Raw genomic sequence first — 21,665 nt, 5'->3', positions numbered from 1 at the left:
GGTCCGGCCTGGCTCAGTAGCAGTGTTTTTCTATCACTCTGTCACCCCAGCCATGATGAACAGAAGCAGGAGCAGCCCGGGGGGTATAGCGGGAGGGAGGGAAGGGGGGCAAGCAAAACCCAGGGAAGCTTGTATATGTCTACCTTCCCCACACATCAAAGGGCTCCTGATTAAAACTGATTGCTTGCAGAATAAACCTGTACAGGCCAGCGGAGTTTTAACCGAGGAGTGTTTGCTTTCTTTTTGTGAGACCTTGCATCATTTGTAGCCATAAAGGATAGGTTTCAAGTCTTTCTTTAAACAATAGTCAGGTACATATATGATCACTGAGAAGGGTTTCGCTCACTGTAATCATTCCTCCTACCTATCATACTAACCATCAACAGATCTCTTCCTTATGTGCTTCAAATGAAAGTGACGTGGGACAAAATGCACAGTCCAAAGTTTATCTGAAGATGATATGAAGCTTCAGCAGTCTGGGTTAGATAAATCAAAGTTACTGTGTTTTTGGCACCGAATTCCCGCTTTGTGTTCCTCTGGACAGTGTTTCTGTAATGAGCTGTGGTAGAGGGACAGTAACACAAAGAGTGAATTTTGTAATACAAAAGACTAGCTTTGGAAGACATCCATTTAATTTGTCTAACCCAGACTGTTGACGCCTCATGCTTCAGCTAAAGTTTGGATTATTTTTGTTTGTTCTTTAGATTTTGTGCTTTGAGAAGGGGTCTCTTAATGGCCAGTATGAACGTAAGAAATTATTACAGCAAGCAAAACCTGTTTCAATGTTCATATGGGGACCTGACTATTGTTTTTAAGACACACTTGAAACATAAAAAAGAGAAAGTTATAGTTCATACAGAAGCAATCATGTAAAAAATGTCTGCTAATAAACTGCAGGGTTATTAATTTCAAATTAAAAAACATTCTCATGACAGCTGGTGGGACAAAAGCCTTGGTGGAAATCCATGAGTGTGGCCACTGGCCAGACTGCATGCTTGGTAGGTTGGTGGGAGCTCCTCCCACCTCCTTGTGCTCCCTCCACGCTGCTGCTGCTGCAGAGGACTCCTGCTCCACCTCTGCACACACAACAGCAGCAGCAGCAGTAACAGCAACAGCAGCAGCAGCGTGCCCGCCCGGCTGGAGCGAAACCAGCCTGCAGCACACAGTCTCCTGGGTCATTAACCTGTCGCATGTGGGATACGCCAAGACAGACGGATATCGGCTTCTGCTGGAATCAGAAGAAAAGCTCCGACTGACTTTTCTTGATTTTTGTCTGTTTATTTTTTTTCCATTTTTTTGAGTGATTTTGTGTTGCCAGGGAAGAGAAAGTCCGAGCAGGTAAGCAGCCTAGGAGGCAGTAGATAACCTTGGCTACTACAACATGGTTACATTGTAGCTGCCGTTATCTTTTTCCTGTGTTTTCTTGAGATATACACCCATTTTACTGGTTCGGCGACTGGCCTACATGTTGGGCCAAGTTGTCACAATGACATTTTATAGCCTATGTGTTTAGTGTAGTTGATATATGTAAAGAAAATATAGCTATTTTTGTCAGTTTCCTCATATTACGAGGACATAAAGGATTTTTTCAGCCAAATTTGTCAGCGGTGTTCGGGCTATTTCTTCATATATCAAATGTAAAAACGGAGGTTCAAACCGAAACTCGCGTGGTGTTAAGTCTGTGTCATGTTTGTGTTAAAACAGGTTCTGGTAAAACATACACACACTCTCTTAAGGTGGAAGTTTTGAGGTATTTGTCAAAAGTTTTGGCGGAAATTCCTGCCGACTCCCGAAAAAAAACAGGTTTCCCTGAATGAATGAGCCAGCGTGACAAATGTAAAAGAATTTATACCCAAAGTGGGTGACTGTGCTGATTTGACCTGGTTATCAGACCATAATTTTAATTAGAGGTTGTCTAATTATTTTGATTATGAATGACTGAGCCCTCATTCAATTAAGTGCTTTTTTTTGGCATGGCACTGCAGTTCCGTAAAAAAAAAGCAGTCAGCTGGCTAATGCACTGAATTATGTTACAGTAACCTTAGAACAATAACCATCAGATAACATATGTTTCATAAAGGCTGTCCTATTGCTCGCACGTGCGTGCGTGTGTGCATGCGCGCGCGCGCGCGTGCTTGCTGGTGTGTTTGGGGGGGGGGGGGTCACATGTGGCTGCTGCTGCTGCTGGTGCTTGCTTGCATGCTGTTGCAGATGGATTCAGACAAAGTGCAGTTTTACCAGCTGTTCAGTATTGATAAAACATCTAACCTCTACCTTTACTGCTCCTCCTGCTCACCCTGTTAGTTGTTCATTTAAACTGTTGCCATGCAGTCTTTACTTCAGCCTGACTGCATTCTTCAGTGCATGACAGCCTGCTGGCTCAAAGCATACCTGGCCTTTTTATATATATATATATATATATATATATATATAAAGGGAAACAGCCATGTAATTTAGGCTTCTAGACAAAGGATATAATGGTTAGAGTGCCTCAGATTAGGTCCATAGTAGATTTTGATTTCTCTGCAACATTGTTTTTTGAGACATCTAGTGGCCAGGCAACAGTGTGATGTTCACTGTATGTACAGAGGTCATGAGGATATGAAGCTTGTGACTGGAAGCTTCATAATGTCTTTACTAGGCTGACCGAAACTGCAAATTCCACATCACTTTTAACAAAACCAACATCCACCCTCCTCAGTTCAAAAAGTTATTTTTTCTAGCCCCCAACTTCTCACATCTTCATGAGATATTTGTCATAGTTTCTGTTTTATACAGCTTGAATTTGTCATATGGCTGAACTTGTGGTGTTTATGGTTTGTGTGTGTGTTTTTTCTTTTTGTACAAGAGGAAGTGAGAAATATTGAACCTTGAGCTTGAGAAGGTGTGGGGAATGTAGACAGCGGGGTCTATCTCTGTTCAAACAAGCTAAACATGTCAAACGAGAGCCAGGATACACCGAAACTGAGTTGTAGTTTGAGTCTTGTTTGGAAAATACAGACAGAACACAAAAATATTGGACATTTCAGATGAACCTCCCACGTGCCCAACTCTGTTGTTTCACTTCCCCAGCAGGGAATCAATCACAACAACAACAACAACAACAGAGATCTGTCCATCTCCATCAGTTTCGTCTAGCTATTGCTCTGCCTGTCTTTGCTTTGTTATTGCCCAATCGTCCCATTATACCCCCTAGACATGCTCTTGACTGCCAGTCAGTCTCCCCTCTAAAGAAGCAGGCCTCGTAGCCTAATGATCAGTGCGTCTCGAATCAGTCATCGCTTCATATGACTCATGCGCACTGCCATAAGATGTTAGGCAAGGCTCAGTTTCCTCTGTTGTTGCAGGAACGGTTAAACAAACAGTGGGCTGGTGGGTGCTTTCCTGCCCAAACTGAGTCAGACAGAACAAAGAAAAATGTAAACATTGATTATCTTTACTAACAGGAAAAGTCGTCATTCCTTTAGGCGTAGTAGATCTCAAGGTTGTCATACTGGGGCCATGAATTACCAGGAGTCTTAATACAGGTCTCAACCATCCCTGACATTTTGCTCTAGTGTAGAGCTGCAATGATGAGTCACTTAATCGATTAGTCAATTGACACAAAATGAATCAGCTATCTATTTTGAAGAATTTGTTTTTCTTGGTCCTACGTTACTGTAAATGTAATATTTGGGGATTTTTGACTGTTAGTTGGACTAAATAAGACATTTGAGGACATTAGACTCCAGGATGCTGTGATGGGTGTTTTTCACCATTTTCTGATGTTTTATTGACCAAATGATCAAGAATCACTATATTGCTAATGCAATACCCAATATATCACAATGAATTATATTTAGGAGTGCATACTGTATATAGACATTCTTCAATGTCTTTGGGGAGTACTCATTTACCCTCCTGCTTCCTCTGTTTTTTTCTGGATAATGAGTCTAGAAGATGGGCTAATGTTGCTGTGTGTCATTGCAGCACCTTGTTGAGAGGCAATTAAAGCTGTGTAAAGAACATAAAGAGACACCCAGATGCAAGGAAACAAATGATCTCTCTGAAATGGTGTTGATCCTCTCACTGTCAGTCCAGTTAAACAGGACATAGACAGAGAGAGAGAGAGAGAGAGAGAGAGAGAGGAAGGAGGTGTGTGGGTCAGATTGTTTGCGAAAGAACCAGGACACACATGTGGAGTGGTAGGTTTGAGTGTGTGTTTGTGTGTTGGGAAGGGGGAAGGGGGAAGGTAGGTTGTCGTGGGTGTGAGATTCACCCTGGTGAGACTTGCGCCTTTAGACATTCCTGACATTCCGACCTCCGGGGTGCTTGAGGCTCCTCCGTCTTCTTCTAGCATGTCGGGGGCTGCAGAGGACTCTAGAGGGCTTTTATGTCGCTAGGCTCACACAGGCAGACCCTTTGGTTGAGCAGAAACCACATACCCTCTAATTTAGGAGGCCATGGGAACAAGTAGCACAGCACACACCGGGTCTTCTTGAGTTACATCCGCGGATGACACTTAAATCTTAACGGACGTCTTCTATGACCTCGGAGACACTTGTCAGCCCAGACTCCCTCATCACTGTCTTTACATTTTTAAGTAGATGTTTGAACTTTGTGTCATTTACTTTCTCATAGAAATTTCAGGCATCTTGATACAGAAAATTATACAAGTGAATGCTCAATTAAACAAAACAACAAACAAACAAAAAATTAGGGATCCACTGATCCAACTTTCTCTCCCAATACTGATTCCGATACCTCAACTAATTGTATCTGATTACCAATTTGATATCCATGCTTTCTTTTTCCCAAATTTAAAATCTTTTATGTGAGGTAACTTGAGTCCAGGGTTGCTATGGCAGTAAAAACTGTGTCTGCAGCCCAGCAAGACTAAATTAATGTAACTCATATAGAGCCGCAGCGATTAGTTGATCGACAGAAGGTAACTATTCTGGTAACGGGATAATGGTTTTAGTCTTTTTTTTTTTTTTAAAGCAAAAATGACAAAAATTCACTGGTTTCAGCTTCTCAAATGTGACAATTTAATGCTTTTCTTTGTCATACATGGTAATAAATTGAATATCTTTTGGTTTTGGACTGTTGGTTGGACAAAACAAGAAATCTGAAGATGTCACCTTTGATTCTGGGAAATTATATCGGGCATTTTCACTATTTCTTCAGATTAATCAGTAATGAAAATAACTCTTGGTTTCAGGGCTAAACTTGGCGGAAAAACTTTTTTTATGAAAAGTATTTGGTGTGGATTGGTCATGTCATGGCTGATACCCAGTCTGCTTAATAAGATCAGAATTGATCAGATCAGAGCATCCCAAGGCAGAATGAGCAGTCTCTCAAACAGTTTGATGTCGTGAAAATGAGAGTAGTTTTGTTGCATGAAAGGAGAAATGGGATCTTTAGATTAGTCACAGTTCTTATGTAATACTTGGTCACAAAGACACATGAGACTATGATTATGATTCAACCTATGGGCAAAAAGTGATTGCATAGACATCATGACTTCATTCTTTTAACAATATACCTTATTCTTTCTCTCTCTTCCACATACTGCCTTGTGATCCACATCTTGTGACGTTGCAACCTTCTGTTGGCCAGCCATGAGAGTTCATCACGTATCTGCCAGATCACTCCACAGCCACTTCTGACCTAACCCGATTTAGCAAACCAAAGATGTCAGCGTGCAGCGACTTTGCAGAACACGTGTGGAAACCCGGCTCTTGTAAGAACTGCTTCCACCCGATTAGCGCGCACAACACTGTCGGCGGCCTGGATGGCAGCGTGCCAGCTGCTTGTCTGAAGAAGAGCACCCTGGGAGGTGGTGAAGAAGCTGGAGTGACATCACCGTCACCCTACAGCAAGCCAACCATCGCTGTCAAACCCACTATGATGAGCCTTGACACCAACGAGTCGATGACTGATGTCAACATGAACATAGAGCAGGTGATTCTCTCTTTCCTGTATCAAAGTTTCTTAATGTGAATGAATGTGATCTTTAATGTGTGCCCATATTTATGTGTGACAGGAGAACACAAAGAGCCCAGTCGAGTGTTTTGGCCTGAAGAAGCTGTTGGGCCTGTCATCTCTTTACATTGATAGTAACGACTGCAACAAAGCCCATAAAGAGGCGGTTCTACAGAGTCCAGAAACCAAGATGGACTATGACAACTGCTTCCCCTTGTCTCCCAATATCCTGCCTAAAGACTCCATGATCATCAGCAACATCTTTGTCACCCAGGAAGAGGGCAAAGGTTCTCAGAGTTTAAAGAAAAATGCCAATGGAGACACATGTAAGCAGCAGAATAGTACGACCGCCACCAGAACCAAGAGCACTTATAATGGAAGTGGTGTGACCAACAGGGCAAATTATCATGACGCCCATCATGCATCTGTGGAGATACCTTTCACCATGGATATTGTCCCTTCCAGTCCTGCCACAGTTCATAGCAATGGTATCAGCTGTGGGAGTACTGCTGCTCTCACCACTAAGACATCCAGCACTTCCATCACTTCTTCCACCACAGCTTTAAGCGTGAACACCACCAGCCACAATTCTCAGTCATCCCTCCACTCTCCTCCCGTCCTGTCTGTACAGACCAGCCTATCGGACTCCTCTTGTTCTTATCGTAGTAGTACAGATTCACTTCCGGGGGCAGAGGGTTCAGGAGGGAGACGAGTAAGGTCAGGGAGCCCCCAAAGCCCACCAACCATGGGTAGCTCACAGTCAGCACCCAACTCTCCCAATGGGCAGTCAGACACAGAACCCATTTATGCAGAGAGCACCAAGAAAAAGCGCAGGTCGCAAGGAAATGGGGTGCAATCCCATCCAGAGTCCCCAAACCAGACTAAGAACTCGCCACAATGCTCTGAGTCTGAGCTTTCAGGAGAGAGTCAGCGGGCCACCATCACTGTGATGGCTGCTCACACAGAGGAGAACAACAGGACTTTCTACCTGAGCAGCCCCGATTCTGCCGTCAGCACCCAATGCCACTTTAGCCCCACAGCACGAAAAGACCCCAGCAGCCCAGCCTTCCGCTGGCCCAGTCCAAGCCGTAGTGCACCCTCCTTGACCACAGAAGCCAGTCTAAACCCCACTCTCAGCCCCAAACCTCAGTCTAGCCCACCCATTCCCCCAAAGAGGACTACTCGCTCCCCCAAACTGGGCACCTCCAGCCTCTCTCCGTCCATGTCTTCTCTAGTCTCGCTTCCTGAACTCCCCAAAATGGGCACCTCCAGCCTTTCACCGTCCATCTCGTCTCCTGTCCCTCTCCCTGAGCTCCCCATGCTTTTCCTTGTCTCTGCTAGAGAAGGCCACTTCAAGGTCCATACAGAGAACCACAGCGTGGCATCTGAACGCTGGCTCAAGCCCCACCATCACAGTTCAGGCTGGAACTGTTGCATTGAGGAAGAGGAGGAGGAGGAGGAGAGAGAGCGGAAAGAGGGGGAGAAGAAGAAACTGGCTGCCAACCCAGGGACAACCTCTCGGGTGACAGGCCTGGTCAATGGTGCCGCTGTCTGGAAGGAGTCCAGGGACTGGAAGGCCCACAGTAGCCCCCCTCCGATGACAGAGCCAGGCACGGCCCCCCCGGCTGCCCACAACAATGGTGCCTGTCAGGGGGAGACTGAGGGCACCGGTGCAGAGGAGGAGGGCAAGCATAACGGGAGCATGCCGGCCAAGCAACCGTTGCATGACGGCTCATCAGAGATACTGGCAGCAGGGAAGGGAGCTGCCAACCATGAGTCCAATCCACCACCTCCCCCGCCTAAGAAACAGCACAGGTAAGAACAATAAAGACCTTTTTTGTGTGCACACATCCAATTATTAACCCTCAAATAGGATAGTACAGTGGTATCTAGGTAAGGCTACCGTATATTCAATGAAATTTCAGATAAATATACGAATTATTCAGTTATTGGTATATTATTTCTTTCAGTTAATCCTGTGGTCAGTGAAATGCCAAAAATAATAACAAAATGCCAATTACAAGATAGAGGAGCCCATAGTGAGGCCTCACTCAGTTTGACAAACACTCATAAAACCTACAGGCATTCATAATATGAAGCAGGGAAAGGCTGATTTCAATATTTCAGTAGCTGTACCTGGCCGATGAATTTAAATGATTAATTGAATAGGAATATTGTCACCAATTATTCTCTGACAATTGACTCATTACTAATTTAAGCCTTACAGGAGGGAGGAATGAAGGTGAATGGTCGAAAAAAAACTTGGTCTTAAGTTAGTTTTTATTGTTGTTGAAATCATTCTTTTTTCCCAGATTAACCAACTATACGTTTTTCCATTCTTTTAATATTTTGCTCAGGAAAGCTGTATGATATATCTTTATGTTAAATACACCAGCCACCCTGAGGATGTGCCCTAAATATTGTTTATGATAAAGCAGCTCTGTTGTCAAAAGAAGTCAAATAGAGGTTTAATTACACACTAGTACACTATACGCTTGCTGTAAGACGAATGCTATGCATTTATCAAACTTGAACTGCCTATTATAGCTCATATTTGCGTGCCTTTCCTTCAGTTTTCTACCAGTGACTTGCATTACCATTAATGGCTCTGTAATTCAGCCATGACACTGTGGTTTCATTATATTACATAATTTAGCACTTACAACATGCACTTAGTCTAAAAGCATAAATGCGTTTTGCTCTCTGATGGGACCGTATATAGTGCTGGTGCTGCTTATGGAATTATAAGCTTCGGTAATATTGCCTGTGACTATGTATATGTATACTGTACATGCATCTCACTGCAGTCATCTGTGTGAATCTTACTGTGCCTTCTCCTTTCATTGCATCATTATTCAGCCTTGAATCAGCCTCCATTCTAGCTCCTTGTGATCATTCAAACTGTTCCGGCATATTCCTCAATGCACGCCTTGTTCTATTCATGCTAGTAATGTGACTTTTTCAATTCTAATTAACACAAAAAATGGGTCTGTTAAATAGTCTCCCACTGTGTCACATTGCTGTAAATTTGTTTTGGCTGCAGCATAATAGACAGAACTGTAAAAAGAAAAAAAAAAAAACAGGCCTTGTCCCATTGATATTGTCATACAGGGGCAAAGATGTCATTAGCAGGTGTTCAGATGTATCTTCAGGCAAAATAATTATCATACTTGCAGTGCTGGCATGATTATGCTTTAAATTATTGATGTTCACATGTCACTGCTGAAATGCACATCTTATTTCTAAAAGTGTTTAATTCTATCACCTCCGAGACATGCTGACTTATACATTTCCACAATTATTCAAGAGTCTATCTATTGTGACCTACTCCACAGAGGGCTTCTAGCCTACGTGGCCATTTATTAGCAGTTACATTTGCACATTTGCTTTAACCTGCAGAGTCTGCACGAGGCTAAGAATACTCTCTGCTGTCTGAGTCAGCTACCCAGAGCAGAAACAGAAGAGGCCGTGTGTCGCAGTTATTAGAACATCAAATGATCCCCTCAAAATAAACTATGCTTTGTCTGAAACGGCTTGATGTGGTGTAAGGCACGCAGGACTGTGACTTCCTCAAGACAAGCAGATGTTCTGCCGTTCCAAGCTGCCACAGTCAGCAAAAGCCGAGTGGGACTGTGTTACTATTGAAAACACAGATTGCTGATCATATTTCGAGGGCCCTTATGTTTGTTGTAATTCTAGTAAGGACACATCTCTCCTGTTATGACATTGCCGACATTCTGCACTGATAAAAATACACCTTGTTGAGACACATGTGGGAACATGCCTCGAGCCAGCCTGCGACAGTTGTGGCTTCCTGGTGTTCCAAGTTTATCAGAGGGTTTAGTGTGTTTAATCAACAAGTGCCTAGAGCTGCAACAGTTATTCTATCAATTAATTGGTCGATCGACAGATAGTTAATCAACAACTATTTTGATAATTGATTGTTTTGAGTAATTTTTTAAGAACAAATGCTGAAATTCTGCTTCTGGCTTCTTAAATGTGAACATTTTCTGTTTTTTTTTAGTCCTCTGTGATAGTAAACTGAGTATCTTTGGGCTGTGGACTGTTGTTCGGGACAAAACAAGACATTTTAGGTTGCATCTTAGGCTTTGGGAAATTTTTCACAATTTTCTGAAATTTTAAAGACCAAGCAACGAATCGATTATTTGAGAAAATAATAGACACATTAATTGATAATGAAAATTATAGTTATTTGCAATTCTACAAGTGTCCCTGGTCACCATAAGTGTACTGGAAACTAAATATCAATGTGCTGCAAGGAAACAGAATCTAAATCTTTTCTGCAAAGCAATAAAAACTTAAAAAGATTCATTATTGACAGAAAGGGGAATCTTGTTTGTGGAATGAATGGCAAACATTCACAATACAAAGACACACACATGTACAGGCACCCTGTGAAGCAGCATTTTGATGTGTTGAATCATTTAAAAGCCACAGATGGTTTGGAAAAATCTGCCTTTCAGAGCCTTTGATCACAGTGGAAAACATCCAATTTTCCCTCTTTTATTCGGAGCAACAATTCAATCTCAACATCATGTTACAGGTCAGCTCAAGGTGTGTTAGTGTGCGTGTGTGTTTGTGTGTCATGCATGAGTGTGTGTGTAAGTAAGGAAGGCGCGTCGACTCGTCAGTGAAAATTGCCAAAGGGAGGGGCTTGACAGAACAGATTGTTGCCCCTGGCAACTCCCAAACTGTCTCAGCCTGGCAGTCGGTCACCACCGATAGAATTAGAATTCATAGATCAGGCGTGTGGATTCGAACCCAGTGAGTTTGAATCTCCTTTTGCACTGTGAACTACTGTTCCAAGACTTGCCGCCCCTCCCTCCATGGAGCCATCCTGATCCCTTTTCTGCAGCAGAACAGATACAGATAGCATCTTGTTGCTGTCTGACAGACTTAAAGCTGCTCTAAAGTGAACTGCTAGGTATTTGAGTGAATGCTATATATGAAGTATGGGCACTTTAATTTTGCACATCTAATGGGTGCTGTTGCTTTTCCTGCTGAGAGACTTTAAATACACATATGACTCGTGTGGAGCAAGGGTTGTGTTACTACTCATGGCGGGGCTTTAGAGAGCCACCAGTCTGATCCAGGGGCATTTTGTGCCCGCCAGCCCGACACGGACCTCTGCCTCCCCAACGTGAGGTAGGCACCTGATGGCAACTTTTTCTTGTACGTGTCCTTAGTATGACACTAAAATTGACCGGACATCTACTGTTAGACTTGTGAAGTGAAATGGTGATGATCTTGTTCACACAGGAAATTGATGGCAAAGTTTGAGCGTGTTTCAGAAAGAAGGTATTAAAACCACAGTGCCTTCCTGTCACAACTCTTTCCGGACCGAAATTCAAAAATGGCTTTGAATAGCACTAATGGCATGTGGTCAAACTTTTTGCTCTTTCTTTATTTCCTGCCTCTTTCAAGCCCTCTTCTTATCTCTTCCAATCCGTTGCTACTCAGATTATCTTACTCTTTTATTTGAGCCCATCCTGTTAGTAAGATTAAAATAGTGGTAAGACGAAGAGAACGAGAAGTGAAATAGGTTAAAGACAAAGTGCGTAACTTTATGTGATGTGGTGCAATATTATGAAAGTGAGTTGCAATGAATTAGGGGAAAGAGATCGCTGACAGAGGAAATGATAACAAGGCATGGCTTGAGTAGTTGCAAAACAAGGATTTGTGTCAAACATTAATGGATCTTTGTTTCAAAGACGTAGTTTATATGACTACGTAGCCATGGTGACTATCCTTCGATCATGGGATAGAAACAATGGGTGTCATCCTTCTCGGCCCTATAATAGTAACATACAGAGGTTGCACACTAACAAGAACGCACACATGATAAAATGTAATCTGATACAACAGCAGTTCAATACATGCTACCTTTGTGAGTATAAAAGAAACACCTTAACATGTGGAGTTGATCCTCTGACACAGTTTCATCAAAAACTTAACACTGTAATCTTTATAAAGGTTGTGTTTGATTCACGGCTGTTGTAGGCTATTGCTTTACATTGTACAGGTGTTCCCGATACCACCTTTGCTTTCTGTATATGTCAGAGCATGGCAGAGTCTGCATTCTTATTCAACTCTCCCTCATTTTAACACAAACCTGAATATAAGGTGTCAGAGTTAGAGTAATGCATTGGGTGTAATAACCTTACATACAGTATTTTAATAGGCTTAATTGCTTACTTTTATTAAAAGATGTTAGTTATTAGCTCTACAAAAGAATAGCTGCTTGAAATGTTACGGTAGCTTGTGTGTGTGTCAGTATTTGCACACCCAACTGATCTAACAAACATACAATACATTCTTTGTCTCTCAGATGTTATAATTTTATATATTTATCACAGAAAACGCCCCAAACAAGTGAGTGAGGAAGTGAAACCATATGTGTGTGAATCTGATCCACAACAACAACAACACTGCAGTTTAGTTTGGTCTCAATTTACACTGTCACACTTTCTATCTGTGGCTATTTAGCTGTAACCCCAATCTGTTCCCTTTTTTAAACCCCCCCCCCCCCCCCCCCCCCCCCCCAGTTCCTCTCAAACCACTTTATTAATACCACACACATACATATATACACACACACACACACATAAACACACACGTCAAGATTGCATGTTCGTCAACAGATCCAGTGTGTTACTTACTGCAACACGCTTGTTTACATTCTAAATCTTGGTGACTGTCATTGCCGGGCAGATTGCAAAACACAAACCTTGTCTGACAGGTTTCGCGGAACAATCATGATGTGTCACGTAGACTTGGCTTTAGCAGAGGAAATGATTACATCTGAGGAAATAAGCAATTAAGATGTTTATTAATTGCTGTTTAGACAAAAAAACAAGTGCAGTGATAAAATCCTGATGAATGATGCTTTTTTGTGTCATGCTGATGTGCATTTTATAAGATATAGGGATTTTGAAATGTAAATTCAGTAAAGTCATCATTCATTTTAATACTGACTGTCAGTTTGTAGATAATCAGTTCCTTTAGAGGTGAAGCAATTAGCCAATGAATTGATAAGTCAATCAGCAGAAAATTAAATGGCAAATATTCTGGTTATCCAACAACTGTTTAAGTAATTTTTCAAAAAGAAATAATATATTTGATTTATTGTAATTTATTACATTTGATGGTGCCAGCTTCTCAAATATGAGGATTTTCTGCTTGCCCTTCCATTACATTATAATAAACTGAATATATTTGGCTTTGGGGCTATTCATTAGACAAAACCAGCAATTTAAAGACATTTTATAGATCAAATAATCAATCAATTAATTGAGAAAGTTAATAGATTAATGAAAATGATTAGATGCAGCCCTAAATGCTTTTATATTCCTTCATGCAGTCCTAATTTTAGTCAAGCATCCTTTTTGCATGCCCTTGCTCAGAAGGCTTATTCAACCATGCACATCCTCCCACAGGACATAATCAGAGTTTGACATTCTTTCACCAAGGAAAATCTCATGTTTTGGATACAAATCTGAGAGATCTTAGAGTGAGACATGCACAGGCGCACACATGCACATACAAAGACTCGTAATCCCTGCGCCCATTACCATTCCCCTCTACCTTAGCATTTCCACTGCCTTTCATCACGTCTCCTTTGTCTGTAAAAGGATAGCGGATCCTTTAGCTAACTGCCCACAGAGAATACCTAACCCTTTGTCTCCCCCCTGTGCTCCTCTCCTTTTCTCCCTCCTCATCCGTTTGTTCCGCTGATTTATGGCGGAATTGAAGTCAGGGGCCAGCAGATAAATGGATAGAGGAGTCATTTTGTGATGGAAGAGAGGAAAGAGAGATGAAGGGATGGGATGGGACCCCGCTTCCCTGAGCCATTAGCGGGTATAATGAGACAAGTGAATGGCTGTCACTCAGCCTAATTGGTCACCTTGATTAGGGAGTCTACTCATGCACAGTTTTCGTTGGTATTATAAGTGGCCATCAAGGTAGTCAGGAAAAGAGGAATGCAAAGCTTCTGTTAAGTAAACAAAGAGAATTAATCTTGTTGTTGTTGTTTGAAAGGCAGATAGTGATCTAGTGATAGTGACTAGTGATATACTTGAAGCAATCAACTATCTTTTGGGAAACCAAATCAAGAAGTGTCTCTCTAATAAGGAAGTGAAACCACTCCTGACGTTACTTGTTCCGTCATTCAAAATGACGCTTTTGTTTTTGCAATGTGCTTTCTTACGTGGACTTGAAATTTATCGAAATAAAACGTCAAGGAGAAGTTGGGTGGCACTGCATTTATAAACTGCTTCACAAAAAGAAAAGTAGCATAAGAGATTAAGTTCAGGTGGACACTGTACTTGGCTTGGCTATTTCCATAATATGATATTTTGGAATAGCTGAGGCACATACACAGGCAGAAAACCATTCAGACACAGGAAAAAAAGTGCAAAATATGGCTCAAATAGATGCTTGTGTGCCCCATCATATTCAGTTACCCTCTCTCTGTTGCTCTCTCCAACACAGAGTATGTGGTAAGATGAGTGGCAGCAACATGGAGCTGGACCGCTGTAGCCAACAAGGATCAGTAGAGAGCCCTACTTCATCTCTTCGGGGCCTGGGAAGCGCCAGCCTACCCACTGCCTCCACTGACAGCCTGACCGCTGACACCGGTAAGTACCTTTCACACTCATATTTCAATCAGGTTAGAGGTGTGTCATTTAGATATTTGATTGCTCTGTTAGAAACTGGCACAGTTAATCTACTAGTTAATCTTCTCAATGCAAGTTGATGTTCAGAAAATGTTTCCTCAACTATAACTGTGAGGATGCACTTTGTACAGAATAAAATTGTGCAACACCGGTGAAAAGAAGGAAGAGAGTGCTGCAAGGTTTTATGGCAGCACTCTTGACAGCTTATCTCTTTCGCCAAGTGCACGCAGTTGTTTTGACTGAGAAAAACCACAGTGTTCATTTTTGTGACCAAGTTGAAGATTTCTACAATCCTGAGACGTGGCTCAGAGTGAGTGGCATGTGTCCTTGCTTCAGGAATTACTGTCATCCTTCACATTAAACCTCAGCAGCGCTCAGACGCTTGTAATTGCTGTAACTTCCTGGGCAATGTTGTTTGAAGAGATAATTATGGACTCTTGATAACGAGGGAAAAAGGGCTTGGCTACATCCTACAGAGTCCCTTTTTTCTTCTTCTTCACGGTCTCTACTGTGAAAGCAGTTATTGGAGGACTGCACCGCACAATTATCTCAGTATCTGTCTCCTCCAGTGTAATGTCAAGGTCCAACTTTAAGTCTTTAATTCACAAATGTATCATAATTGGATGGAGGGTACTTTGAGTATCGGCTTGAACCCTGGATTATATAAATTTCCAGCTCTTTTGAGGAAACAAGGTACGTGTTTTTGCTAAGGCTAAGCAGTGGGAAGTGTGTCGTAAATAAATCAGATTCACAGCTGTCACCTTGGAATATGTTATCTGCTCGTACTGCGAGGTTACGGGAAATTAACTCACAAGGACACTGAAAGACAAAGGATATGTTTTGTGAATCCACAAAGGCAGTGAAAAGAAACTGTTAGTCTCTAGCTGTATCTGTGTGTGTCAGTCTGTCTATTTTCCCAAGTTGATATGTTTCAGTTGATTTTACTAAAACTATACATTTCTATCTTCTGAAATGTGGAGTTTGTGTTATTTTATTTGTGTTACTTGTGAAGTTGTCAGCTAGAGTACTTTTTTTTTTCTCATGTCAGAATGTTTGTGACTGATATCTACAGCATGCTGTACATGACTGATACCTGTATCATGTCGTAATGCTTACTTCCATTTTCAATAAACGACTGGCAGACCAGCTGACGTAATATTTTTCTCTTTTCTCAGGCTCTCGAGATGCTACCCGGATGTCTTGTTCCTCTCCATTTCCCAGTCCAGTGGCCTCAGCTCCAGGGTCTCCTCACCCACCCTTGTTTAACAGCTTAAGTAACCAGCCACCTCCGCTCCCGCAGAAAAAAACGGTCAACCGCACCGTGTCGGCCCCCGATAGTGCCAACGGAAAACCCTTTGTCCGAGCCTACCCACGCCTCCCGTTCACTGGCTCAGAAAGCAACGTGTGTCGACCCGCTGATGTCAGCTGCCGGTCCAGTTTACCATCCAGCCCTGTTGACCCGCGACCCATTTTCTCCTCTAATGAGTCTCTGGAGTTCTGTCACTCCCCGCTAAGCAGACCCTCAAGGTCCCGGACACTGGATGAGCCGCTGAAGGGTCATGGGCGTCTGGGTGTCCACTGCCGAAGCAGTGTGACTTGCTCCTCTTCCCCCCAGCTCAGCGCACCCTTTTCAGCCTCAGAACCGGGTTCAGCACCAAATTTGGGCTCCAGCCTGCAACTCCAGACCCTCCTGAGTAACATCGACAGTAGGGAGGGAGTGTACTCCAAACTGGGAGGCCTGTACGCCGAATCTCTGCGGCGATTGGCGCTAAAATGTGAGGATCACTTCACTCGCTCCCAGAGGAACCCGCTTAGGTTCGAGGAGAGCAACTGGTCTCTGTTCAGGCTCACATCCAACAAGCCGAGCTGCATTGCAGGAGACGCTGTGTACTACTCTGCTGCCTGTGCCTCTGACCCCAGCAACTCCTATGCTGTAAAGGTAATCCTGAAATACTGAGCCTGATTTGTATTAGTATTTTATGTAATGAATTTGTTAAAAGTTTGCTTGATATAATCATGTTCACGTCCAGAACACCTTCATGTACCTATGATCATTTCATTTCACATGTGATTTTGAACACTAAGATCAAAAGATTAGAAGTACAGGATTTTAAACAGGTGTGTGTGTTGTGTTTGGGAGCTTGTTGCAGTGAAGAATGGTGTTTTGTAATGCATAGATCGTGTTTATGTTCTCCACCCAGAGGTTCTTGTCAAGCGAGCAACTCACAGCTCACGCAAGATTATCTTTGTTGTTGTTGAAGGAATAATTTACACAGCGAGTTTGCAAATTGATCTTTTAAGCAGGGATTTGACAGTTTGAGGACAGAACGAGGAGATTACAATCGGGCGGTGGTCTTGTTTGTTCCGAGGCTACAGATGGGACGGTCCCAGTGAAAACGTACAAACCCTCAGGGCATGACGCGTAAACAATGAGGATAAGGGTGTGGATTCAGTTTCAATGACCTTTGTCCCAAAGTCTTTAGTACTCTACAAGGCAGCAGCCGATTGTACAGTATGTTGTGTGCCACAGCTTGGATGCCCACAGTCTTGCTTAATATCTCAAGGCCCAATTAATCTTTACATTCCAGGCAGGATTTACAGTCAGACAAACCCCTGTTGTCACGACCAACACACACACTAACACAAACTAACATGTGTAATACATGTAGACCATCCAGCACAAAGACTAAAGGTCGTGTTTTCATCTAAATTCAGAACTGATTCGGGTTATACAGTATTTATTTCATGCGTATAGTGCAAAAATACATTCACATTGTCTACCAACATGTTGCTGACTGAAATTTGAACCGCATGAAAGTAGAATTTAGTCCACTTAGTCACAAAGAAGAGATTATATTTACAAATCTGATCCCAACAGCCACTGAGAATTTACTGAAATATTATCGGAGATTTGTGTGTGTGTCAGAATTATGATGGAAGATTTGACTCAAAGTTTAAATTCTTCCATAGCTTGCAATGCTGTAGTAGTTTCCTTTAACAAAAGCAGTGTCAGACTGCTTGTAAATGATTCTTCTCTTATTTATCAAGCTTTTCAGTTAAGGATTAAGTTCTGCTTTTATGACATTGATTTCACTTGAATGGGAACAGGAACTGAATTGGCTTTGACCTTGGAACCAAACTAACAAGAATTCCTTTCTTCTGTTTCTTGGCTCCCCTCCCTTCCCATCTCTGTATGTGGAATTCCCCCCTCCCCGTCCCTTTCTTTTCCTCTGCTTCATTCCCTCCTCCCTCTGCACTTTGTGTTTATACCTCTCCAGATCTGTAAGAGTCCATCCATGGAGGCCAAACAGGGCCATTTCTACAGTCTGTCAGTGCAGCAGAGCATGCCTCCCCACTTCAACCTCCAGCAGGACTGTGGCCACTTTCTCGCTTGTGTTCCCCAGAGCATGTTGCCCTCTGATCAAGTCTCTCTGCCAACAACACCTGCTTCATCACTGCCTCAGCCGTCCGCGTCTGCACCTGGCCAACAGTTAGACCGAGAGCGAGTGGTGGTCATCACTCCAGAGATCCCGCAGCAGACAACAGCTGACTTTGTTCGGGAGTGGGAGGCGTTCCATAAGAGTCAGCCAGAAGTGTACGAGCGCCGCATATGCTTCCTCCTCCTGCAGCTCTGCAACGGCCTGGAGCACTTGAAGGAGCATGGGGTCACGCACCGCGACCTATGCCTCGAAAACCTTTTGTTGGTGCCTCATCACCGCAGGTCACCGCTGGCACAGACTCAACCCTCCAATTTGCCCCAACAGAACACCAATGACGCAAGCGCTAGTAACGGTTCAAGTGCTGTAGACATTCAGCGTCACCTGCCGCGACTCCTCATCAGCAACTTTGCCAAGGCCAAGCGTCGCTCATCCGAGGACGCTGCCTCAGCCAGCGTGGACCCTCGCATCAAACGTGACCATGCCAGACTGGCGCCTGAGATTGTGTCAGCAGCCCAGTATCGCAAATTTGATGAATTCCAGACTGGAATCTTGATCTATGAGCTCCTTCACCAACCCAACCCATTTGAGGTGAGTCCAGCTCTGAGGGAGCAAGACTACCGCTGTGAGGACTTGCCCTCCATCCCTGCTGTCTCCCTTTACTCAGCTGGTCTCCAGAGGCTGGCCCAGCTCCTGCTCCAACCAGACCCCATCAAACGCATCCACATCCAGGAGGCTAAGCGCATACTGCAGAGCCTGCTCTGGGGCCCCAGGAAGGACCTGATGGAACAGCAGTGGGAGAGACACGGACAGGGGGGAGGCTTCGTCGACGGATCCCGACACGAGGGCCTCCTCAACTGGCTGGACGTGAAACGGGCGCTGCTGATGATGAAGTTTGCTGAGCGTTCACTGGAGGCCGAGAGGAACGCAGAGCTGGAGGACTGGCTGTGCTGCCAGTATTTCTCCTCAGCTCACCCTCTGTCTCTCTGCCATACTGCTGAACTGCTGTACTCACTAAAGTGATGACTCACTTTACGAAGTATTGTGTGAGCTTGTGAATGTGTGAACGGCAAAAGACCAATAATGTCAAAGTCAATGTCTAGACACTATGGATGGGCGCAGACAGTGTAGCGCTTTGTATTCTCCATGTCCTGAAAAGGAGATACTGTGAACCTGCCTACTTGTTAGCGCCACAGCTACATGCATGAGAGTCATGCGTCAACCTAACCGTCCACCTTCCACACAAACAGTATCCTGTCACCTTAGCAAAGAATTGACCTGTGAAAACCTGTGTTTCCAGATGTTCTTTTAACAGGCACAGACATATGGATAAAATCACAAAGTCATTCATAGAGACTAAAATCGCTTTGTGCCAGTGAAAAAAAGAATATGGACAGCATTTATAATTCATTAATAAACTTACCAAAGTTTCATGTTTAACACTGTATTTTGTGTTAAATATCAATTGACACATTTTCCCTCTGAAAACAGGCTAACAGTTCATAATGTACCTTTTTTTGTGTCAGCCAGCTTTGCAAAGTACTGCTGTGTTGTGTTTTAAATGTGCAGCTAACTTAATTTTTCTGATATCATAATAAAAACATGAGGAAAATAGCAGACTAATACTGTTGCACCTTTTCTGTTGGGCACACGGTGCTGTACTGCATATTGTGTAATCAACACACGTTCAACTTTTCTTTAACCGGATCCACACAAAAAAATGCAGAATAATTTATTTTCCTCAGTGAATACTAGTGTACGTGCTAGTTTGAATGATCAGTGCAGCCTTCCTTAAGTCTGTGTTGTTTAACAGTCCTTGTTGGACAGAGCTGCATAATAAAAAGACAACATAAATCAATAATCATAAGCTCTACTGTCTAACACTACTTAACATTAATTGAATTGACAAAACAATTGGCAACATTAGCAATTTCTCCTACTGAATGGACGATGCCCCGTTTATGCTTACTTTTAATACATATTTAAATGTTATGACATTTGTCACAGTGCCTTTTGTTCTTTGTATATGTTACAGTGACTCAGAAGCCAAATGTAAATATTACTGATCATTCGTCCTTTGTGAAACTGGCCTTTCACCGAATGTTCTAGAAACAACTTTGTACAGTGTTTGTAGATGATATGAGCAAACAAATGAGCCCAAGCAGGTCTTAAAAAGCCATGAATATGATGAGCAACCGTTAAAAAATATTTATAATTTGTTATCCTGTAGTTGTCACTGGAATTCCTTTGTTTATTTTGTGAATTATCAAGTGCATTTGCTTTTTTTTTTGGCACGGCAGCAGCTCTGCCTGTTTTTTGCCTCCTGTTTTCCCGCGTAGGCTGCAGAGAAAACTTCTTGTTATGAGGATTTTATCTCCAACAAAAAAAAAATGTCATAATAAAGTCCAGAGGGGCAATAAATTAACAGCCTGCATGCAGGGTTGTTTTGTCCATGACTGGTGTTTCTAATAGAAAGAAACATTGTTCGATCTCACAACTAATACATTTGAATTATTTTGTGTGTGCCTCACCTATTTGCATCAATAAACTGTGCATATATTTTCTCACAGTAGTATCTGGTGTTTTGATCTTTTTTTGTATGATTGGGCTGTTAATATTATGTTGGTATCACCAGCTCAGCACTGTCTATGTGAAACTAATGAATGGGGAAAGGCATTGCAGTTACTCCTATTTCTCGAAAGTACATTATGCAAGACTGTGTTGCATCTATTGTAAAAACAGAATGAAAAACTGACCCTGCAACAACAAGTGCAGTTAATGAATGCCACTAGTATCAGGCAGTATGGAAATCTTTAGAGGACATTAAATTGCACATGAATGCATTTTCTTTTGCCTAGTTTTTCTGGTTTTATGTGCAAGTATACAGTCTTTTCAAATGTATATAAGCAACTGTTGTTTTTTTAAAGCAAAGATTGAGGCAAATTATTCAATTTTCAAACTCAAAAGACATGTAGGCATAAACTACCAGCCAAAGAAAGCTATAAAACTTAAGTCAGTAGGAGAATAATCAGCCTTTGTGTGAGACAGAGAGTGCGTGCACAGTGGATTGCACGGCTCAACACAACAGTTTATATGTGTGGTGGAATCTCAATTTGAGTTTGGAGCCTCGGGCCAAAATAGACCCCAGACTTTCCCCCACCCCAATCCCCCCACCCCCTGGTGCTGCCCCTCGACTCCCCCCCATGTAGCTTTCTGCTTCACATCACTCCTTCAAAACCACTGGCTGCTCCCTTGTCATAGGTGGAACTATGTTGCTATGGTGTTTTGACCAATGGAATGGCATTTCCAGGAAAGCAGTCAGTCTCTGTCTCCCTCACACACACACACACACACACACACAAAGTGAAGCAGCCTGTTGAGCAAGAATCCAAATAACCCCCTGGTAACAACAGACAGGCTCCCTTCTTTGTTTGTCCAGTGAACGCCGGTCAGGAGGTTGCATACTTTATTAGAGCAAATATGCATCCTGGCATATTGTCTTCAGCATTGAGCCTAAAAAGACCTAAAAAAAAAAACCCTCACTCAGCAAAAGTATGACTATGGGAAA

The 21,665-nt window shown here is 42.8% G+C and overlaps 1 protein-coding gene across 1 annotated transcript; it reads left to right on the top strand.

The window, feature by feature from the left end:
* Nucleotides 1-1,068: 1,068 nt before the first annotated feature.
* LOC121885857 (inactive tyrosine-protein kinase PRAG1-like) lies at nt 1,069-20,680 on the top strand. The gene is made up of 6 exons (XM_042395640.1): nt 1,069-1,338; nt 5,599-5,943; nt 6,026-7,779; nt 14,476-14,621; nt 15,836-16,599; nt 17,939-20,680. The coding sequence occupies exons 2-6, from the start codon at nt 5,674-5,676 to the stop codon at nt 19,118-19,120; spliced, it is 4,116 nt and encodes a 1,371-aa protein (XP_042251574.1). The 5' UTR covers nt 1,069-1,338; nt 5,599-5,673; the 3' UTR covers nt 19,121-20,680.
* Nucleotides 20,681-21,665: the final 985 nt, after the last annotated feature.

The sequence above is a fragment of the Thunnus maccoyii genome, chromosome 19 (assembly GCF_910596095.1).
Source record: "Thunnus maccoyii chromosome 19, fThuMac1.1, whole genome shotgun sequence".
NCBI classification, from domain to species: Eukaryota; Metazoa; Chordata; class Actinopteri; order Scombriformes; family Scombridae; genus Thunnus; species Thunnus maccoyii.
The sequence above is the reverse complement of the archived record's forward strand: the minus strand, read 5'-3'. Positions and strand labels throughout refer to the sequence as shown.